The sequence below is a fragment of the Rhincodon typus genome, chromosome 11, assembly GCF_021869965.1.
Source record: "Rhincodon typus isolate 14 chromosome 11, sRhiTyp1.1, whole genome shotgun sequence".
Classification (NCBI taxonomy): domain Eukaryota; kingdom Metazoa; phylum Chordata; class Chondrichthyes; order Orectolobiformes; family Rhincodontidae; genus Rhincodon; species Rhincodon typus.
This window is the reverse complement of record NC_063342.1, coordinates 61,837,241-61,860,954: the sequence shown is the minus strand read 5'-3', so window position 1 is coordinate 61,860,954 and position 23,714 is coordinate 61,837,241. Positions and strand designations below refer to the sequence as shown.

The 23,714-nt window shown below is 40.6% G+C and overlaps 1 protein-coding gene across 3 annotated transcripts in view; it reads right to left on the bottom strand.

Annotated features, from left to right (window-relative positions):
* The window catches only part of mospd2 (motile sperm domain containing 2), a 74,790-nt gene that overhangs the window by 45,418 nt on the left and 5,658 nt on the right, over positions 1-23,714 (bottom strand). For all 3 annotated transcript variants that reach the window (XM_048603096.1, XM_048603095.1, XM_048603094.1), the window contains exons 2-3: positions 7,390-7,545; positions 6,526-6,612 (exon numbers count right to left, since the gene is read on the bottom strand). In XM_048603096.1, coding sequence (XP_048459053.1) covers positions 6,526-6,612; positions 7,390-7,435 — 133 coding nt within the window. In that variant the 5' untranslated portion in view covers positions 7,436-7,545. The remainder of the gene's footprint in view (positions 1-6,525; positions 6,613-7,389; positions 7,546-23,714) is intronic.

The following is a 23,714-nucleotide window of genomic DNA, read 5'->3' as shown; positions in this document are numbered from 1 at the left end:
TCTTTCCAGGTGAAGCAGCATTTCGCCTGTATCTTCTTCAATCTAGTCTGTTGCATTCGCTGCACCCAGTGTGGCCTACTCTACATTGGCGAAAACGAATGCAGCCTGGGTGACCACTTTGTGCAACACCTTCAATCCGTGCGCAAGCAGGACCCTGACTTTCCCTTAGCCAGTCATTTTAACACAGCTTCCTGCTCGCATGCCCAGTTGTCTGTCCTCTGCATACTGCAGCGTTCCAATGAAAACAGTGCAAACAGGAGGAACAACCTCATCTTCAGACTAGGCATTTTACAACCTTGTGGACTTAATATTGTGAACCCATTCCCACTCCTTCCCTTTCTTTTAGCTTTACTGCTTGTATTCTCTGTCACTATGTCCTCTCTCCCTTCCCCCACCCCAGTGGGACTGATTTTCCCCCATCTGGCAGTTAGACACATCATTATTCTATCATTCTCACATTCCAATCACTTAAACTGCACTATCTACACCCTTTCTCTCCCAGCACTCCACTCCACCCCCGCCAACTACTGCATAAATGCTGTCCCCTCCACACTTCATGTCAGCTCTGATGAAGAGTCATCTAGACTCGAAATGTGTTCTTTGGTCTGCCCGAAACTTGTCTGTCTTCCAGAATAAGGAGTTGATCCTGAATGAGTGTTGCAGACTGGCACATTCCAAGGTCTAGGACTATGTGTTGAGGGAGGAACCAAAGCTTGGGGCAGCAGTTACACAGATGCAGTGGGGAAAGATCACTGTCTGAGCTCTTCCTGCTGAAGGTAAATGGGGGGTCCATTCAGTTATCAGAGCCTCCTCGTGCCTCAAATATATGTAAATATTAGTATTGTATGTGTAAGAGAGGTCATTGGTTTTTTTGGTTAGAGTCAAATTCCAACATTTTGTTTATTTACTTGATATGTAACTGTACAGAAGCAAATTGTATATATACAACTTTGTCACGAAAACAAACAGATTTTACATGAATAAAGTATATCCTTGAAATAAATAAAGTTAGCTTGCTGTCTCTCCATGAATGCTGCCTGACTATTGTGATCTCTAGCATTTTTTGTTTTCAGTACAGATTCCAGCATCTGCAGTCATTTGCTCCTGACTACAGATCTTGATTATCTGCTTGGTACCAAAGTACCCTTTTTTCAAGGCAAATCAGTTGAGTGTCTACTGTAGGTTTGAGCTTTCAAATTATGTTATAAAAGGCAATTCATGCGCTTAAGAAAAACTTAATGCCCATTTTATGAATTGGATAACATCCTGGAATTAGTGAGCCATGGACAGAGTTATTTTTCATGTTACTTGTACAGAGCTGAAGCAAGAAAAAAATCAACCAAAAACAAAATATTAGAAAAATATCATATCACAATTCCTGAGCACCAGAAAAAAGTAATGAATTCTACATGATCCTAAATGTTACCAAGAACAATATCGCCATGCACTGATCTCTCATGTCTTTCATTTTCGATGCAATAAATCATATGCGATTAAGAGATACGCTGAGAGCAGACACCACGTAAAGTGAATGACAGTGGTGACAATCTAAATCTACAATGTCATAGGAGAGAGGAATTAAGGAGCAATTCAGTGATCATTCACCATCTTTAATAGTTAGAAGGGCTATGTTTATCTTTTAAACAGACATAGATCAAACATGTTACATGAACACCGCTTAAAAACATAACACACCTGGGAACACATTGATCACAAAAGGCCACACAAAGCAGGTTCAACAAAGAATTGTACATGCGGTGGAACCACTTTAGAAAGGGGTCACTGACTGTATTTAAAGTCAAAGGGATAATATCAAAAGTTCATGGCACCACATAAGCATTGTGATGTAGTTCTGAATTCACAGCCATTTCATTTTAAAAGATGCAGAACTGTGGAGTCAATGATTGCTACAAAGTTCTAGCATAGTATGGAGTGCAAAATGGCCATCTCATGCATTATAAATCTCTATTATCTTAGTCTGTGGTTTGGATCAGTCTGATAGACAAAAACTTTCATTAAAGTAATTCCTCCAATGTACTGCAAAGCTCAATATTGTATCAAAGCCAGGAATGGCAAATTTATTCATCAAATCAGGGGCGCACGGTGGCTCAGTGGTTAGCACTGCTGCCTCACAGCACCAGGGACACGGGTTCGATTCCAGCCTCAGGACGACTGTCTGTATGGAGTTTGCACATTCTCCCTGTGTCTGTGCGGGTTTCCTCCAGGTGCTCCGGTTTCCTCCCACAGTCCGAAGATGTGCAGGGTAGGTGGATTGGCCATGCTAAACTGCCCATAGTGCCCAGGGATGTTTAGCTTAGGTGGGTTAGACAAGGGAAATGCAGGGGTGGGGGAACTGGTCTGAGTGGGATGCTCTTCGGAGGGGCGGTGTGGACTTGTTGGACCGAATGGCCTGTTTCCACAGTGTAGGCTTTCTATAATTCTAATGATTTAAAGACTACTTAAGTTCAGGGGTATGTGACTCTTTGAAAGGACAGGCAGGAAAGAAAGGGTTATAGGGTAGCATCATTAGTACAGGATGGAATGAATACAATAACAAGAAATAATCTTGGATCGGAAGCCACAGAATCTATTTGGGTGGAGGCAAGAAATAAAAAGGAGAAGACAACATTGGTAGGAATAGATGAAAGCTCCCTTACAGTTGCTACACGGTGGGACATAGTAAATCAGGTGAAAATGGGGAAAAACAAAACTGTACATTAAATCATGGGTGACTTTAATCTTCATGTCGATTGGGATAGTCAGATTGGCGGGAGTAGTCACAGGAAAAATTCAGGAATGTGTACAGACAGTTTCCTAGAATAATATGTTGCAGATCAAATCAAGAATTGGGCTATTTTGGATTGATCTGTAATGAGACAGGCTTAAGTTACATCAGAGTAGAAGATCTCCTCGGGAATAGTGACCATAACATGGTAGAATTTAGAACAAATATACAATGTGACAAAGATTAGTGGTCTGCCAGAGGATTGGAAAAGTTTTAAAAAACAACAAAATAAAGAGGGAGAAGATAAACTTTGACAGAAAACTTGCAACTTTTATCAAGATGGATAATGGTCAAGGGGTTGTTTAAATATTTGAAAGGGAAGAGAGTGGCATAAGTTAACAGACCCCTTACAGAACAAGGCTGGAGAAATAATAATGGGGAGCCAAGAAAATGCAGTGGAGTTCAATGAATACTTTGCATCAGTCTTTACAGTAGAAGACATTAATAGCATTCCAAAATTGATAAATAATCAAGATGCAAGAGAAGATGCAAGTAGAAACAAAAACAGAAGTTGCTGGAAAAGCTCAGTAGGTCCCAGATCTGCTTTACAGCATCTGCAGTTCTTTGGATTTTTATTGAGGATACAGGTAGTTCTGGTATAATGTGTGTTTCATTAACACGAATTGGCTGTAATGCGATTGATGAATAGTGGATATTGTTTAGGTAATGCAAATTTTCTGCTGTATAATTATAGCGATTTTCTATATCGGTTTCCATATAACACTATTTTCCATCGCGATTTTCTATAGCGCAAGATCAAACAACACAACTATTGCGTTATAGGAAATCTACCTGTAGGTATTGTTACAGTAATAATCACGACAGATAAAATGCCAGGGCAGATGACCTATATGTCCCATGGATCTAATGGGATGAACCCTAGGATATTAAAAGATGTGGCTACAGAGATCACGGGTGGACTTGGAGTAACCTTCTCAGAATCCTTAGATTCTAGAAAAGTCCCATAGGATTTCTCAACTTAGCCATTCTTTTTATGAAGTTAAGGAGGCAAACGACCAGTTAGTTTAACAACTTATCGCAAAAATGTTAAGAGTCTAATATAATGAATGTAATTGCAGAGCATTCAGCAATACATACAATCAAACAAAACCAACATGGCTTCACAAAGAGGAAATCATGCCTGAAAATTAATTAGATATCTTTGAGGTGGTAACAACCAGGACAGATAAAGGGGAAGCAGTAAATATAATGTATTTGAATTTTCAGAAGGCTTTTGATAAGGTACCACATGTTAAGCTACTTAAGAGCCCATGGTATTGGAGGAAGTATATTAGCATGGATAGCAGATTATCTTCTACTAGTTAGTTAGTTAAAGAGTTGGGATAAGGGGGCATTTTCAAGATGGCAACCTGCAAATAGTGGAATGCAACAGGGGTAAGTGCTGGGGCCACATTATTTACAATACATTTCAATGAATTGAATGAGGCTGGAGAATGTTGCATAGCCGTGCTTGCGGACGACACAAAAATGGGTGGGAAGGCAAGTGGTGAGGATGACAGAGTCTGCAGAGGGACCTAGGCAGGTTAAACAAGTGGGCAAAAACTTGGCAGAATAAACAAGATATGGGACAACTGAGGCAGTCCAGACAAGGTTCACTCAGCTAATGCTGGGTATGGATGGACTGGCTTATGACGAGAGGTTAAGCTAGTTAGGCCTGTACTCATAGCAGTTTAGGAGAATGAGAGGCAATCTTATTAAAACACAAAAAAATGTTTAGGGCACCTAATAGGGTAAATATGGAAAGGTTATTTCCCCTTGTGGGAGAGTTCAGCACCAAAGGGCATAACTCAGAATAAAGGGATAGCCCATTTAAGACAGAGATAAAGAGGGATTTCTCTTCTCAGAGTGAAGTAATCTGTGGAATGCTTTACTGCGCAAGGGTGTCAAGTCTGGGTCAATAAGGTGGAGATAAACAGATTTTTTAATCAATAATGAATCCGAGGGTTATGGGGAAAACACACAAAATTGGAGATAATGACTACCAGATCAGCTATGATCTCACTGAATGGTCTACATCTGCTTCTATGCCTTATGAACTTACTTTCTGATAATTTCAAATTAGGCCTAAATAGATGACGGATTTTTCTGTGCTTCAAGAACTTGACTGAACAGAATGCTCAAAAAGCAGTTTGATCATTTTAGGATGTGTGAAAAAAACTCACGTAACACCAAATGAAAAGTCAGTTGCACACACAGTTCGTCCTTTGCCAAAGTCTGAAATAGCTCAGACTACTCATCCAATTGATTTGGCACAATTTAAATTCATGACTGCTTGTATGCATTTTCCACATCTAGTTTATAGCCCTAAAGGTACAGAAGGAAAATAAATACAAAAATTGGCTTGATGATAAGAAAGATGATAGTAATGGTTAACTGATGTTTTCCAGGCTGGGATAACATTTGTAATGAAGTTTCTCCAAAGTTGAGACCTTTGCTTTTCCTGACATATATTAACGATCTAGGCCTTGGTGTAGAGGGCACAATTTCAAAATTTGCAGATGATGCAAAGCTTGCAAGCATTGTAAACTGTGACAAAGATAGTGTTGAACTTCAAAAGGACAGAGAATTGGTGAACTGAATAGATAGGCAGTAATTGAAGTTCAAGCTGGCGAAGTGTAAGCCATGAACCCTGTATGTTGTGTGGTCAGAAAACTCTGCACATAGTTATCCTCTACTGGATAACTTTTTCTTCTATTTAAACATCCAACTACAGAACCCAGAAGTCTGTGTAGAAAGAACAAATTGTGGAAAACATTGAGTGGTGAGATACATGCAGGTAGAAAAAAAATGGCCTCAGCTGGAGTACTGCGTGCAGTTCCGGAATACTCTTCAGGAGGAACGCAAACGCATTTGAGACACACAAACGAGATTTATGAGAATACTCTGGGAATGAGAAATTTCAACTGTGAAGATAGCTTGAAGGAGCTGGTATTGCCATTCTTAGAAAAGGCTGGTGGAAGTCTGATCGAAATATTCAAAATCATTAGTTTTGGATAGAGCAAATAGAAAGAAAATATTTCTACTCAAGAAGGGTCAAGTAGTAATTAGTACAGCTTTAAAGCATTAATAAAAGAAGTAAAAAAGTGATTGTAAAAACTTTTGCTTCTCTCAGCAGTCAGCTGAATTATGAAATGCACTGTCTGAGAATATGTTGGAAGTCAATCAATGCCTTCAAAAGGAAAATGGATGCCAATTTGAAAAGGAAGAATAGACAAGGTTATACTGAGAAGACAGCAGAATGGCACTAAGTGAGACGCTCATTTAAAATCGAGGACAGAATAGGGGCCAAACAATCCTGCACTTGATTCTGTGGCAGGATGAACCAGCAAGCTATCTGCAATTAATCACTATAAAATCAAATGTTTACTTATATCAAAATTTAAGCATGTGTAGTTATCTAGAAAACAATGTTAGGAAAAAAAGTGTCATATTTCAACCTGCTTTCATTTAAATCAGATGATACAGGATCATCAAAATAATACTCAAATCAACAAAAGATGCAGCCAATTTTCCTTAAAAAAAACCCCCTAAGTTTGAGGGAAGTAAAACCTCCAGGATGAAGAATCAATTTTACAGATGGCCAGCCATGACATAGGACCAGATAACAAGCCATTTCACACCAAGTACGTTCCAACAAGATCAAGGGTCATCTGTATCTTAACTCCATTTACCTACCTAGTCTAAAAACTGTACGACAAAATAAACAAGTTTTAACTCACACATTTTGTTGCCTTCTTTATCATATCCATGAAGATAAACAGCTCCGGTTTCAAAAGTCCATTGAGGAAGGTTGGACTCACTTAAATCTGTCATACAAGTAGAAACAATCATACAAAAGCTTGATTTAAATTTTCACAAGAGCACTATATATATATCCCATGTGCTGACATTTGCTGAATACTTTGACAAAACATTGAAGCACATCTTTAAATTGAAAGCTCATGAAACTACTTTAGAAGAATACGATTCTTAAATGTGAACAACTTCATACCTATGCCGTGTTAGTTGGTGTCACCTTTACTACAATAACTGGAACCTTAATCTTTGCACTCAATAACTGTAACTTTGGTGGTGCCAGTTACTGTGGAAATATATTACCTGCATAAACTAAGCATTATCCTTCTACAAATCATTCACATTCTAAGTTGCCGATTTGCTTCATGCATTTCCTACATGTTGATTTTTAGTCAATATTAAGAACAGGGAGAGAGTATCATGGTTTCCTCCTGACCTCACCTCACCCACAGCCAACCCTCCAACTTTGTGCTGCTTGTTGAGGGGGAAACAAGCAACAGTTTCACTGCTTATTTACCTCATTGAAGCTTCCAGGGTCTTGCTACGTGCAGAATGGATACCATTTACCACTGAAAATAAATTTACTGCAATGATATGTTATAAGACATTTCCAAGGCATATAGTATGTTAGTCAGATGGTAAAAATTGCAAGCCTTTGTCTTCTCAATAAGATGTAGTCAGAACAAATGTCAGTATAGACAATTGATCTTGCAGCCAGGTTTAAGATATACTGAAAAGAATGGAGTAATTGTTATCCTACATATATTTCCATATTGGTAGCAACTTACCATGAACTGAAAATTCTTTTCTCCATTGAAAGCTGTCATCGATCATTTTCAACGTGTCATCCACATTGTGATGTCTCCACTGCAGATAACTCTCAAGCCAGCCATCATCTTGTTTTAGTCTTTCAACATCTCGGGAATCATATTTCTCAGTCTTGTCTGCAGAAAAAGACATTGCTATTAGAAGACTGAAGGAAACTTCCCAAAATACAATTATTGATTTTTGTTTGCTTTGTCTCTGTATTTTTAACAAAGTGCAGCAACAACCAACAGGCATCCTCTATTCTGAAACATTGTAGCTAAGATCAAACAACCCTCACTCATCTGTTATTCAAATTCATAATCTACCTAGGTCAAAAAATTTGCTTGGAATTTCCTCCTTCCCCAATTTTATAGACAATCTCAGAGCGCTCAAGATATCAGATGCAGATAAAATCATGCATGTAAAAACAGATTAAAAACTATTCCTTAAAGTACCAGTGGTTAAAATATATTAGGATTATTCAAGGTTTGTCACAAAAGTGCAGGCTTCAAAGATGGCTGTTGAATACATCAAGCTCATTGGATACTTTAGCTGGGTTTTCACAGGAGTGAAGCAGAAACTAATACTGGAGCCAGTCGAAGAAAGTTTCCAAAATAAAATGAACTGGCAATATTCAAACTGTATGCATTAATCAAAGTCAACAGAGTAAACTATATACAAGTTTCTTTTGTTTATCATGTTTGATGTAGACTTCCAGTAAGATGGCAGCAAAGTAGGATGCTTCAGCTGGAGCTCTGCTCTGCCCGTTCTTTTCTCCCTCTTTTCCTCCTTTCTCTCGGACTCGGACTCCCCTCTGGCCTCCGAAGCATGGATGGCAGTCAGTGGCCCAAAGCAAGGATGCCAGCGACCAGCAGCCCTGTGTGGACTGGCAGCGGCAGTCTAGTGCGGTGTGTGGTGGCAGACCTGTGGAGGCCCCCTGTGCTGGTCTGCCGCGGAAGCCCTTGGAGACAGGCTGTGACGGTTGTCTTTTTAACTTCTGGTTTCTATGACATTCTGACCTACGGTTATACCGTGTATTGCTGTAATCAACTTTTTTGGTCATTTCTCTATTCTATAACAAAGGATTGTACCTAGGTACTTTGTACTTAGGTCACCATTTATAGTGCCATCCTATCAGCTTTTCACTGTACTCATTTGACAATAAAGCTAATTCAATTTAAAATTTTGCAATCTCAATTCCAATTCATCAACTGGTGGTCACTGATGCAAGAGACATCAAAATCACTAAGCAATTTTATAGTTACATAAAGAGAGAGCAGATGGGCAGCAGCAATGTTGGCCTGCTAAAGACTGAAGGTAGAACTATTGTCAATTACTATGAGGAAATGGTAGGCACACTGAATAATTACTTTGCCTCAGTACTTATAGTAGATTAGATTGCCAGAGGTCTCAAGGAAATTAATAATGAGTCAGAAACTGAGGCTGCATAAGTAAAACATTGGTGATGAGGAACTTAATAAAATTAGAGACAAATCTCTAAGATCTGACGGTTTCCATTTGATGGTGTTAAAGGAAGTAGCTAGCACATTGTAGACAACCTATCTATAATCTTTCAGAGTTCCCTGGATACAGGGGGTGTCCATCTGGATCAGAAAACTGCACGTCACTCTACTTTTTAAGAAAAGCGAAAGAGGAAAACCAGAGAATTACAGATCAATGAGCCTAACATCTACGGTGGGTAAATTGTTCTAATATATGACCAAGGGTTGGGTAACTGAACACCTTGAAAATTTTCAGTTAGTCAGGGTGAGCAGCATGGATTCATGACAGCAGGTATGCCCGACAAACCTCATCAAATTTTTTTGAAAAGGTGATTGAAGTAGTCGACAGGGAAACGTCTATGGAAGTTGTGTGTATGGACTTAAAAAAGGCATTTGCTCAAGTTTCACATAAGAGACAGTTAACGAAGGTATAAGCCCATGAAATTGAGGGCAAATTACTGATATGGTTGGGAAACTGGTTGAGTGCAGGTGACAGAAAGTAGGGATATTGGCTAGGTACTCAAAATTGACAGGGTGTGACCAGCAGTGTCCCGTAAGGATCTGTGTTAGGCTCTTAATTATTCATGTCATTCATAAATGATTTGGATAATAGCCTAGACAGTCATATATCCAAATTTGCTGATGACACAAAGTGAGATAGAACTGTAGACAATGTAGATTATGGCATAAAATTACAAAGGGATATTGATAAACTAGGTGAATGGGAAAAACTGAGCAGATGTTGTTCAATGTAAGCAAGTGTGAGGTTATCCATATTGGACCGAGAAAGGATAGGTCAGGGTATTTTCTAGAACGTATGAAGTCAAATACAGTGGATGTCCAAAAAGACCTAGGGGTTCAGGTGCACAGATCTTCAAACTGCCATGAACAGGTAAAGGAAACAATCAAGATAGATAATGGAGTGCTGCCCTTTGTATCTAGAGGACTGGATTGTAAGGATGCAGAGGTTATGCTGCAGTTATATAAAATACTGGTTAGGTCCCCATTTGAAGAACTGAGAGCACACCTGGGCACCACACAGAGGAAGGATATATTGGCCTTGGAGGGAGCACTTTACAAGAATGATACCTGGTTTTCAGGGTTTAAGCGACAAGGAGAGATTATACACATCAGACCTATTTTCTCTAGAATTTAGACCGTTAAGGGGTGATCTAATCAAAGTCTTCAAGGTATAAACATGAGGGTAGATAAAATATTTTTGGGGTTGATGATTCGAGGACTAGGGTGCATAGTCTGAAAATTAGGGTCAGACCTATCAGGAGAGATGTAAGGAAGCACTTACACATACAAAGGGTGGTTGATGTTTGGAACTCTTCCACAAACAGCAGTGAATGTGAGATCAGTTGTTAATTTTAAATCCAAGATAGACACATATTTGCTAATCAAACATTTTAAGGGATTTGGGCCAAAGGCGGGGTATTTGGAGTTAGGCTGCATTTTAACCATAATGTTACTTAATTGCAGGACAAGCTTGAGGGGCTGAATGGCCTGTTCCTGATCCTTTGGTGGGATAAACAAATCTCAAACCAAACCTGTTTCAGAGATAGTAGGAACTGCAGATGCTGGAGAATCTGTGATAACAAGCTGGATGAACACAGCAGGCCAAGCAGCATCAGAGGAGCAAGAAGGCTGACGTTTCGGGCCTAGACTCTTCTTCAGAAATGGGGGAGGGGAAGGGGGTTCTGAAATAAATAGGGAGCGAGGGGGAGGCAGATAGAAGATGGATAGAAGAGAAGATAGGTGGAGAGGAGACAGACAGGTCAAAGAGGCGGGGATGGAGCCAGTAAAGGGGAGTGTAGGTGGGAAGTTAGGAGGAGATAGGTCAGTCCAGGGAGGACGGACAGGTCAAGGGGGCGGGATGAGGTTAGTAGGTAGGAGATGGGAGGAGGGGATAGGTGGGAGGAAGGACAGGTTAGGGACGAGCTGGGCTGGTTTTGGGATGCGGTAGGGGAAGGGGAGATTTTGAAGCTTGTGAAGTCCACATTGATACCATTGGGCTGCACGGTTCCCAAGCAGAATATGAGGTGCTGTTCCTGCAACCTTCGGACGGCATCGTTGTGGTACTGCAGGAGGCCCAGGATGGACATGTCGTCTGAGGAATAGGAGGGGGAGTTGAAATGGTTCGCGACTGGGAGGTGCAGTTGTTTATTGCGAACCGAGCGTAGGTGTTCTGCAAAGCGGTCCCCAAGCCTCTGCTTGGTTTCCCCGATGTAGAGGAGGCCACAACGGGAAGAGCGGATGCAGTATACCACATTAGCAGATGTGCAGGTGAACATCTGCTTGATGTGGAAAGTCTTCTTGGGGTCTGGGATGGGGGTGAGGGGGAGGTGTAGGGGCAGGTGTAGCACTTCCTGCAGTTGCAGGGAAAAGTGCCGGGTGTGGTGGGGCTGGAGGGGAGTGTGGAGCGGACAAGGGAGTCACGGAGAGAGTGGTCCCTCCGGAAAGCAGATAAGGGTGGGGAGGAAAAAATGTCTTTGGTGGTGGGGTCGGATTGCAGATGGCAGAAGTGTTGGAGGATGATGCGTTGGATCCGGAGATTGGTGGGGTGGTACATGAGGACGAGGGGGATTCTGTTTTGGTTGTTATTGCGGGGAGGGGCTGTGAGGGATGAGTTGCGGGAAATGCGGGAGACACGGTCGAGGGCGTTCTCCACCACTGAGGGGGGGGACTTTATGGGAGTGGAATGCCTCATCCTGGGAGCAGATGCGGCAGAGGCGAAGGAATTGGGAATAGGGGATGGCATTTTGCAGGAAGGTGGGTGGGAGGAGGTATATTCTAGATAGCTGTGGGAGTCGATGGGCTTGAAATGGATATTGGTTTCTAGGTGGTTGCCAGAGATGGAAACAGAGAGGTCCAGGAAGGAGAGAGAAGTATTAGAGATGGTGCAGGTGAACTTAAGGTTGGGGTGGAAGGTGTTGGTGAATTGGGTGAACTGTTCGAGTTCCTCATGGGAGCACGAGGCAGCGCCGATACAGTCATCAATGTAACGGGGGGTCCGACCCCACCACCAAAGACATTTTTTCCTCCCCACCCTTATCTGCTTTCCGGAGGGACCACTCTCTCCGTGACTCCTTTGTCCGCTCCACACTCCCCTCCAGCCCCACCACACCCGGCACTTTTCCCTGCAACCGCAGGAAGTGCTACACCTGCCCCCACACCTCCCCATCCCAGGCCCCAAGAAGACTTTCCACATCAAGCAGATCTTCATCTGCACATCTGCTAATGTGGTATACTGCATCCACTGTTCCTGTTGTGGCCTCCTCTACATCGGGGAAACCAAGCAGAGGCTTGGGGACCGCTTTGCAGAACACCTACGCTCGGTTCGCACCAAACAACTGCATCTCCCAGTCGTGAACCATTTCAACTCCCCCTCCCATTCTTCAGACAACATGTCCATCCTGGGCCTCCTGCAGTGCCACAACGATGCCACCCAAAGATTGCAGGAACAGCACCTCATATTCCGCTTGGGAACCCTGCAGCCCAATGGTATCAATGTGGACTTCACAAGCTTCAAAATCTCCCCTCCCACTACCGCATCCCAAAACCAGCCCAGCTCGTCCCCGCCTCCCTAACCTGTCCTTCCTCCCACCTGTCCCCTCCTCCCACCTCAAGCCCCACCCCCATCTCCTACCTACTAACCTCATCCCGCCCCCTTGACCTGTCCGTCCTCCCTGGACTGACCTATCTCCTCCCTAACTCCCCACCTATACTCACCTTTACTGGCTCCATCCCCGCCTCTTTGACCTGTCTGTCTCCTCTCCACCTATCTTCTCCTCTATCCATCTTCTATCCGCCTCCCCCTCGCTCCCTATTTATTTCAGAACCCCCTTCCCCTCCCCCATTTCTGAAGGAGGGTCTAGGCCCAAAACATCAGCCTTCCTGCTCCTTTGATGCTGCTTGGCCTGCTGTGTTCATCCAGCTCTACACCTGGTTATCTCCAACCAAACCTGAAAGCTTTCTAACAGATAATGCACCCTAAATATCCTTGGGTCTAATACTTTAACTGGGAAGCTGCACATAGTCTTAATTCATATGCAAACAGCTTCCATTACATCTTAACATAAGGCAATCATTTAAAGTTGTTGGAATCAAGTGCAGTTCCGAAAAGAATTTTTAAATATATATGTTGAGTGCAAAAAACACAAGATCTACAGTCTGGTTGAAGGTAGGAATAATGCTCCCAATATGCCTCTTGACAGAGATATAAAACACAACCAGTGTCTCAGCCTAATCTATTTGGTATTCCAACAGCCATTCTAATAAGTCCTCTCAGAATGCAGATTTTTTGTTTCATTGTTGCAACACAGGTATTGCTGGTTGGACCAACATTTATTTCCCATCCCCAGTTGCTCTCAAGAATATGGTGATGAGCTGCTTCTTGAACCACTGCAGTCCACATGTTGTGGGTACACTCACAATGTTGATAGTGAGGAAGTTCCAAGATTTTGACCCAGCGACATTAAAAGTGATATTTTTCACATCAGTTTAGTGAGTGACCCGGAAGGAACACCACCTCCAACTTTCCCATGTATCTGCTGCCGTTTTTCTTCTAGATGCTAGTGGTTGAGAGTTTGGAAGGTACTGGCTAAGGAGAATTGGTGAGTTTCTCCAGTACATTTCGTAAATAGCACACATTGCCGCTGCTGACGATTGGTAGCGGAAGGAACAAATGCTTGTGGATGTGGTGCCATTGTGGCTCGTCAATAACAAGCGAGCAAACTGCAGACAAGGCCTCCTAGACTATGACCTTATATCGTTAGCACAATATTTATACAGCTAATCCAGTTTAATTTCTGGTCAGTAGTAATCCCTTCAGATGTTGATCGTGGGGTTTCAGTGATGGTAATGCCATTCAACTTCAGTGAACATCCCCACTTCTGATCTTATTGAGGAAAGGTCATTGGTGATCATAGTATCCCTACATTGTGGAAGCAGGCCATTCGGCCCATCAAGTCCAAACCGACCCACCTCTCTACCCTATCCCTCTAACCCCGCATTTCCCATGGCCAAACCACCTAACCTGCACATGTCTGGACTGTGGAGGAAACAGGTGCCTGGAGAAAACCCATCCAAACATGGGGAGAATGTGCAAACTCCACTCAGACAGTTACCCAACGGTGGAATCGAACTTAGGTCCCTGGCACTGAGGCAGCAGTGCTAACATGTGCCACCCATGACGGAAATCTCATGGAGATATAGAAGTCTTAGCAGAACATGGGAAAACCTGCATGCAACTTGAAGAAATTAATGTTTGTTATTTTTCTGTAATATCTCACTTTTAACACTAGGTGGTGCTCCAACAAAGCCTCACTTGCTGTTGCAGCACAAATTGAACTTCCCAGTACAGTTCATTCCTCTTAATTGAGTAATCTAGCGATAATTACCTGATCATTCAATTTGTCTAACATTAATTATCAATTTTGCTGGGTCATTTAAGTTACTGTACTTCAAAGTATTAAATATTCCTTCTTTACACCCATCAGGAATACATGGCATCGACTGGATAGTTAAGCTTCATGTTTCAATAGCATTACTATCATTGAATTTCCCCCTCAAACTGCCAGGGATCATCAATGACCAGGAAGTTAATATGAAATAACAAGGCTATACAGCAGATCAAAGGCTAGGAATTTTGTGACAAGTAACTCACTGCCTGACTACCCGAGGCACATCAGTCAGAAATGCGATGGAATACTCTCAACCTATGTGTACACATGCAGCCATATGGTTCAAGAAACCTGGCACCCATCCATAACCTTAAACGTTCTTTCCTTCCACCACCAGTGCTCATCACCACAAGATGCTCTACAGCAACTCACCAAGTCTCCTCGACAGCATCTCTAAACCTGCAACCCCTATCACTAAACACGAGGGCAGCAGGAGTGTGGAAACACCACCGCCCTGCAGATGCACCTCCAAGCCACACATCATCCTGACTGAACTATATTCCATCACCTTACTGTCACTGAGATAAAGACCTGGAATTCCCAAACATCACAATGCGGATATGTACATTATTTAGATGGGAGAAATTTAAGCAGGCAGCTCACTACCACCTTCAAGGAAAATAAGGGATTATACACAGAAACTAGCCTTCAATACCAAACATTAGATGAATTTAAATAAAACCTCTCCCCACTAGTTTCAATGAGACATGGTGATGTTTTGAGAATATTACTTTTGTAAAAGGCCATCTGGTAAGAATGAAGTTTGTAGCATAGTTAAAATCTCAAATATCTTTACACATTAGAACAAACTATCCTTGTAATAAATAAACTGGAAAGGTAGTTATAATCCCCCTTAAGGTTGGAGCTTGGTGTTTTCAGCAACTGTCAAACTTGAAAAAGATACTGCACAACCGCCTACCCATATCAGTTTTCAATTTAAATGCGAAGCAGCTTGCCGCTTGAATCAAACATAGCCAGTAAAACATTGCTGCAGGAGGCACAGTGGCTTACAAAGTGTGCCTGACACACTTTTTCACAAGAAATTGCATTTGCACAGACATTCCCAGCTGCCAATAGCAGCAAACATGTCACAAGCATTAACTTAAAGGAACACATGCAGCTGTTTTATGGTATACTTACACTGCAACACTGTCTACAGGAGACAGGTCTGCAGAGATAATGGCCTACTGGTATTATTACTAGGCTGTTAATGCAGAAACTCAGTTAATGTTCTGGGGATCCAGGTTCAAATACCAACATTGCAGATAGTGGAATTTGAATCTGGAATTAAGGGTCTAACGATGGCTATGAAACCATTGTTGATTGCTGGAAAAACCCATCTGGTTCACTAACATTCTTTAGGGAAGGAAACTGTCATCCTTACCTGGCCTGGCCTTCATGTGATTCCAGACCCACAGCAATATGGTTGACTCCTAACTGCCCTCTGGGCAATTAGGGATGGGCAATAAATGCTGGCCTGGCCTGCGACACCCTCATCCCATGAATAAATAAAAAGGTCACACTATCAGTTGAGGTTGGCCATTTCTCTAGAAGCAAGAGACAAGACATCAGTAATGTTGATTGCCACTGATACTTTTCTCCCTCAGATTGCAAAGAGAAATGGTTTTCCACAACTAGATTGAAGTTACAAAGAAAAGTACACAAATTTACACAAGGGGAGGTCAGTTGGCCATTTGTGTCTTCTTTATTAAAAGAACTCAAAACTAATCCACTGCCCCATTCTTTCTGCTTCAAATATAGATCCAGTCGTCCCTTTAAAGTTGGCAACCTGTCACAAACTTAAATTTTCTCCTTCGGCTGTAAATTATTAAATATTAATCATTAATATTTTAATGACACCAAATATTATAATCATAACAGATCACTGTGGTATCCCAACAACCTAAGCTAAGCTACCAAGCAATTATTGATTGTAATCTTGTTGTACTTTCATATGCAGCCCACTATCACAGGAGAAAGAAAAGAATTACAGTACCCAGACTGAGTTCAAATCACAACATGGCAAGCAAGAGACTAACACTCTCATTTCGCTTACAATTCTAACAAACTACAAACTTAACTTTCTATTCTACACCAGAGTTACCCATGAAATTAACAGTGCAGGATAAGCATTATCAAGACACACTTTAACACAATCATGTCCTGTTAATCATCAGGATGCAGTGATTACAATTCTTTGAAAAATGAAATGATCGTGTCAAAATGGAAGAGGCAACAATTGATAAACTACGTGTGCTTCACTTCCGTGGTTCATGACATTAATTGAACTTTTTAAATGAACTTCAATATTTACCAATGTCTGTTGAGTGAATTTTAAAAACAAAAATAAAATCCTTAAGGAGGAAATCTCTTTGCAGCATGATAACAGGGCTAAATTAAAAGAATAGATTGCACTAACTTAGCCTGATTTTGAGGTTAGAAGGCTGGGAGGTGATCCTACAAGATCATTAGATGTAGCAGCAGCATTAGGCCACTCAGTCAATTGAGTGCTCGGTCATTCAATGAGATCATGGCTGAACTAATAATCCTCAACTCCACCTTCCTGATTTTCCTTTACAACCCTTTATTCCCTTAGTGATTAAGAAAAACTGTCCATCGCAGCCTTAACCGTACTCTGCAGTAAACAATTCCACAGAAGAAATTCCTTCTTACCTGTTTTAAATGGGCCATCCCCTACCCTGAGAATATGCCTTCTGGTCTTAGACTCTCCCACAAAGGGAAAAAAAAACTTTTACACATCTACTCTGGCAAGTCCCCAAAAAATCTTGTATGTTTCAACAGGTTTGCTTCTCATTCTTCTAAATTCAAATGACTACAAGCCCAACTGACATTCTCCTCACAAAGACAGGATCAGCGTAGTGAACTTTCTCTCAACACTCTTGCTAATATATCTAGTATACCATTTGCTTTCCCTATTACCTGTTGAACTTGGATGCTAGCTTGTTGGTGATTAGTGCCCAAGTACCTCCAAATCCCTTTGTTCTGTAGCTTTGTTGCGGTCTTTCTCTACTTAAATAATATTCAGCTCCTCTGTTCATCCTGTCAAAGTGCATAACCTCATATATTCTCATATTGTATTGATTCTGTCACATTTTTGCCCACTCATGAAACCTGTCTGTATCCTTCTGCAGACTCTGTCATTCTCAGTGCTTGCCTTCTCATCTATTTTTGTGTCATCCACAAACTTGACTCTGGTACATTAATGTTCCTCATTTATGTTGTAAATAATTGTGGCCCCAGCACTGATCTATGTGGCATTTTGCTAGTTACAGATGCCATACTGAAAATGCCTTCCTTTTCCCAACTCTGTCTTCTGTCAGTTAGCCAAACCTCTATCCATGCTTACATACTACATCCAACACCATAGATTCTTAGCTTATATGTAGCCTGATGTTGAGATCTTCATTGTTTAAAACTTTTATTATTTTTGGTTTGGAGCTGCGAACTGTGACATTTGGTCTGTGAGCAACAGCTTGATTTTTTTCTTTGATAAACAAACAAACAACTGATATTTGTTTGAGGCCAAGCCTAGAAGGTAATTGCAGGTTAATTCTTGTTCAAAGAACTTTATGGAGGCATCATGTTCAAACAAGAAGCACAGGTTTCAGTGTTAACTGGGTCCTCACAGGAGACCAATGTCAACCAGGCCAACAAACAGAAACCAAAGTTTGAACTGGTTTTGAAATGTGTTTAAGTCAGAAGTATTGTGTCTGCCAAAGCTGCAAGGAGATCTGATTGCTCTCTGGTTACCTTCCCATTATGATCTTAGCAAAAGTTCAAAGAATAGAATCTCAGTTTTAAGAATTAAATAAATGTTCCTTGGAGCCTAATCAAAGCTATTTGCATTTACTGATGTCTTCTGAAATCAAGTTAGATCTAAACCCACGTGCCGATGTTACGACCCTGCATGGAAACTGCTTAAGTGAACTGGCCAGTTACATTTTCTTTAATTTATCCCATAACTATGTCTGTCTATGAGAGAGTGGAGGCTAGAATCAAAGGGATTGGGTTTAAATCAAAGACATTATCTAAATTATCTAGGTTAACTTCAATCTGTTAAAGATACTGAATTAATAAAGTATTAATTCTTTTGTTTAAGCTATAAACTCATTCTCTGGAATTGGTTATTCAAGAAGTCTGGTTAGGAACCACTGGATCAATTTTGAGGGGTATTTTTAAATTCACTGTGTTGTAAATACAGGGATAAGAAAGTTGTTTCGATTTGGGGCTGCCTTTTTCTATCATTACACGAGCTTGGTACCTTATCAAACATGTTCTGAAAGTCCAACTAATTGTACCCACTGCTTTCCCCTTTATCAATCCCATTAGTTACCTCTACCAAGAATTCTAGAAAATGTGTCAGGCATAATTTCTCCTTTAAGGCATGCTTACTTTGCTTAATCATATTATCAATTTGTAAATGCGCTACTATTCCAGGCTTTAAAGCAAACTAACATATTCCTAACAACAGAAGTTAAGCCAACTGACCTCTAGTTACCTGTTTTTTGTCTCCTTACCTTCTCACATGACAGTGTTGCATTGGGAGAGATCCAATTCTTTGGAACTTTTTCATAATCTAACGATTCTCAAACGATTGCTACCAGTTCATTTACTTTCTCTGTAGCTACTTGCTTTAGTACTTTGGATACATCCCATCAGGTCCAGGGGACTTAGTGGCTTTCAGCCCCATTTGTTTCCTGAGCACTTTTTCTCTAGTCTAGTTGCATTTATTTCCCTTCCTCCTTTTGCCCCTTAATTATTTAAGCATTTGAAATGATATTAGACTCTTCCACTGTGAAGACTAATACAAAGTATTTATTTTACTCCTTTGCCATTTCCTGTTTCCCCATTATTATCTCCGCTGCCTCATTCTCTAAACTGCCTGTGCTCACATTGGCCTCTCTCTTCCTTCTTCACTCCCTGTGCTGTTACTTGCACATTTACTGTTTACAGTGTTTAAAATTATAAAAAGAGCTTCAATAGTGTAGATGTGAAGAAACTATTTCCTGTGGTAGGGAATTTATAATTGCTCAACTTTGCAAGGTCGTAACAACAGGGATAACACTAAAGTCAAAGGTAGACCATTTCGGACTGATATCAAGAACAACTTTTATCCACTAAAGATGATGGAAATCTGGAACCTTTCTGCGGAATTTTCTGGATGTTAGGTTAATTGAAACTTGAAAGCATGAGATTCAATACCTTTTTGATAGATAGGGAATACGGATCGAAAGTGAGTAAAGAGCGTCAAGATACAGGTGAGTCATTATCTGACTGAATAGCAGAACAGGTTCAAGGAACTGATCGGATACTCCTGTTAAGACAGTCACCAACAACAATGGAATCAACAGTCAAAAGCTATCACAATTATTGTTGGATTCTTTGGTATTTTCCAGCAAGTGCACATTTTTTCATTCAGTAACCAACGATGTGTGACGAGACAAAGTGGATGGCTGGAGAACTGGCTTCCGACTGGTGATCCTGACAATCAAAAGTAAATGAAAATGGAACTGTTTCTTAAAGGTTTATGTATCTTTTTCAGTAATATAGTTTTATTGGTTTTAATTATGTGCTTAATTCCTTTTAAAATGTATAAGGTGACACAATCTCAGTCAGCTACTTTATTTTTTCCACTTTGGTCTAATTTCAGCAAAAACTGAAAGAAACACATGACAACTGCAACACTACTGACTGCAACACCAGATGCATTGCATTTCAAGAATGTAAATCTTGATTAAATTTCAGTACAGCTATTCAACATTTGGTTAGAAAACTGTCACATTTTAAGATAGTTAAAAGAAAAAGTAAAATAATGCCCATAAACAAGATAAGAAAACAAAATATATTTAGAATCCACATGACACTTATTTCCTTCCTCTCCATGGCTTTCAGTAAATTCTCTGTTCAGTGTGTCTTCAGACTTAAATTTGCATATATCTATGACAAAGTGAATTCTTGTCGATGATTTTCTTTTTTAAGCTTGCAGAGAGCCTGTGATTCTCGAATGAGTATGTTAGGAGTTAAGGTCCAAAGTAGGTTTTCAGAAAATGCTGCTGGCCTAGATTTGCAGTCAGCAAAAAAGTAAGGTCAGAGGACTGCAAGGAGTTTCATCAACAAGAAATGATTAGTGGCAATTTTTTTCTCTCCCAAGTCCTGACAGAATTTTAAATCTGCTATAAGATGATGGGATGATTTGGTGTGCCAAAACAGGCAAGCAAACAGCCAATCGCACTGAAGAGTCCAAATTTGAAAGCTGATTTAATTTAAGATGTCAGATAGCGAAATAAATGATGATTAGATTAAGTTGAAAGCTAAATTAAGAGTGAATATTTTTTTAAAAATTAGAATGGTAAATTTATTATAGAGAATTCTGACTTTCCACAAACATAAAATTGCCTTCCCAGGGTCAGTGAAGGTGTTTAACAGTAATGATGTTGTTAGTACATTATTTAAAAACCCACTTACATCTAAGTCAACAAGATGCACTGTTAGGGCTCTTGTGGAGTAGTGGTAGTGACCCTGCCTCTGAGTTAGGAAACCTGGGCTCATGACCCACCTGTCCCAGCGTGTGTAATAACATCTCTGGACAGGTTGGTTGGAAAACATAAAACAAGATGCAACTTCTCAAGCAGTTTTACAATTAGACTAAAAGTGTTCGGGAGGACATTCTCAGTAAGTTAATTGATTTCCCAGTCGTTGCATTCAGGAGCTGCCTCAAATGCACATCCTCTGAAGAAACGCAGAATCGCTGAAGTATTTTCCAGATTTCAGTGTTGTTCTACAAATGCGCAGCTCACAGATGTTACTGTCAGTTTCACTGGATTAATGACAGCAAATGCTGACTGCCCTGCTATCAGTACCACAAATTCCAAGATATTAATGCAAGGTAAGTGATACGCTGTGGTAATCGTCAAGTAGGGGACATTTCTGATTCGTAAGAGAGGGTTGAGAATTAAACAACTACCTCAAACATATCTTAGTACTGCTGGAGATGACATACTGTCCTAAAACAAACTTGGAACCTAAGAAAATACCTAGCATAAAATGCCAAAACTGTAATAAACGTGCGCATAAACACATACAGGAACAAAAAAGTTAAACACAAGGATTTATTTTACCCAAGTTTCAACACTGGTCGGGATTGTGGCTCTAAACAATTTATATTAATACGCCTGTAATAATTCCATCTGATATGGATTACAATTGCAAACAGTCTGTGCACAAATGCTGATTGATGTTATATATTTAATTAGTTAATTAGTAATTGGTTACCTACTTTGACTGAAATTTTGCACTGTTTGAACAGAAATACCACCTACCTACCAACATTTAGATACCAATTATTTAGCAATGTTAAATTTCCTAGAAACATAAATACTCGATATTTGATAGTTTCATAATCAAGATTAATTTGTTGCTAATGTGGGGAGAAGAAAGTTGGAACATATACAAGAATGATACCAAGAATGAAGGATTTTAGATACAAGGGAATATTAGAGCTTGGGCTTGTTCTCCTTGGAGCAGAGAAGTTTAAGAGGTGTTCAAAATTCTGAACAATTTTGACAGGGTGAAAGAGAATGTTCAATTTCCACTAGTAAGCAAGTCATTAACTATGGATCACAACGTCAAGATTGTCAGCAACCAGGCTAGGAGTGCGATGATTCTTTACTCAGAATTGTTAGATTAGAATTTGGAATGCATCACATAGGAGTGTGGTGGAGGTAGATTCCATTGGTGGTTTCAAAAGGGAGCTGGATATATGTTTGAAATGGATGAAGTTAGAAGGTGTTGAGATAGGGCTGGAGAATGGATCTACCTGGGTAGCTCTTTCGGGACTTGGTACGTTCATGATAGTCAAATGGCCTCCTTTAGTACTGTACAATTCTGTTAAATTCTATAAAGTTATATAATTCTATTTCAACATGATCTCTCTGAACAACATTGTAACCATTAGTGGTTATACATTTGATTCAGATTTAGTAGCATAAAAACTCTTCCAAATGTATCCCATAGATCTTATTTGTGGATTTAGGCTACTCTGCATCTACTTATATGACGATAGCATACCCAAGGCTTTGAAAATAGGTGGTTTGGGAGATTTAATCCAGGTTTGACCACACCGTTCCAACCATTTGAAGGCAGGCTAAGTAAGTAGCAATAAGGTCAGATAAAAATGGATTTTTCACAGCTTGTAACCATACAAAGTCAGAAGTAACACGACACCAGGTTATAGCCCAACAGGCTTATTTAAAACCACAAGTTTTCAGACTGCTGCACCTTCATCACTTCAACTGTCAAAGGAGCAGCGCTCTAAAAGGTTGTGATTTTTAAAAAAAAAAACCTGTTGGACTATAACCTGGTGTTGTGTGACTTCTGACTTTGTCCATCCCAGTCCAACACCAGCATCTCCACATCATAGGCACCATACAGTTCAATGATGATCACTCTCAGAAGTCCACCAGTAAAGCTTATCTTCACACAATGTCAGTGTCAGTAGGTAGCAGTCTTGCCAGAGTCAGAAGGAAGGTGTAGAATTTTTGCAGACGGATTTGAGCAACCGCAAAGTGAAAAACACACTGATGGCAGTTGTGTACAGGCCTCCCAGCAGTAGTTAGAATGTGGGGAAGAAACTAAATCAGGAGATAGAAGAGATATGTAAGAAAGGCATGATTACAATAATCATTAGAGACATGCAGGCAGATGGGGGAAATCAGGTTGGTAGGTGATCACAAGTAAAAGAATTTGTAGAATGTCTATGAGATGGTTTCTTGAGCAGCTTATGGTACAGCCCAATAGCTAACAGGCAGTTCTGGATTTGGGGATGTGTAGTGAGGCAGACTCGGGGAGACTACTTAAGGTGAAGGAACCCCTCAGGACAGTGGCCATAATATCTTAGAACTCCCCCTGCAATTTAACACAGAGAAGCTGGAATCAGATGTAATGATATTACAATTGATTAAACGTAACTACAAAGTCTGAGAGTGGAGTTGGCCAGAGTTGATTGGAAGGGGAGCCCAGCTGGGAAGACATTGGAACAGTAATAACAGGAGTTTCTGCAGGTAACTCAGGTGGTGCAGTGGAAATTCATCCCAAGGAAGAGGAAACATACTAAGGGAAGGACGAGGCAACCATGGCTGATAAGGCGAGTCGGGAACAGTGTAAAATCAAAAGAAAAAGCATACAATGTGTTGAAGATTAGTCCAAAGCCTTTAAAAACCAGGTGATAAGTAAAAAAGCAATGGGGCGGGGGGGGGGGGGGGGGGGGAGAAAAAAAGGGGGGGGGGTGGACAGAGAGATATAAAAAAGTATATGAGA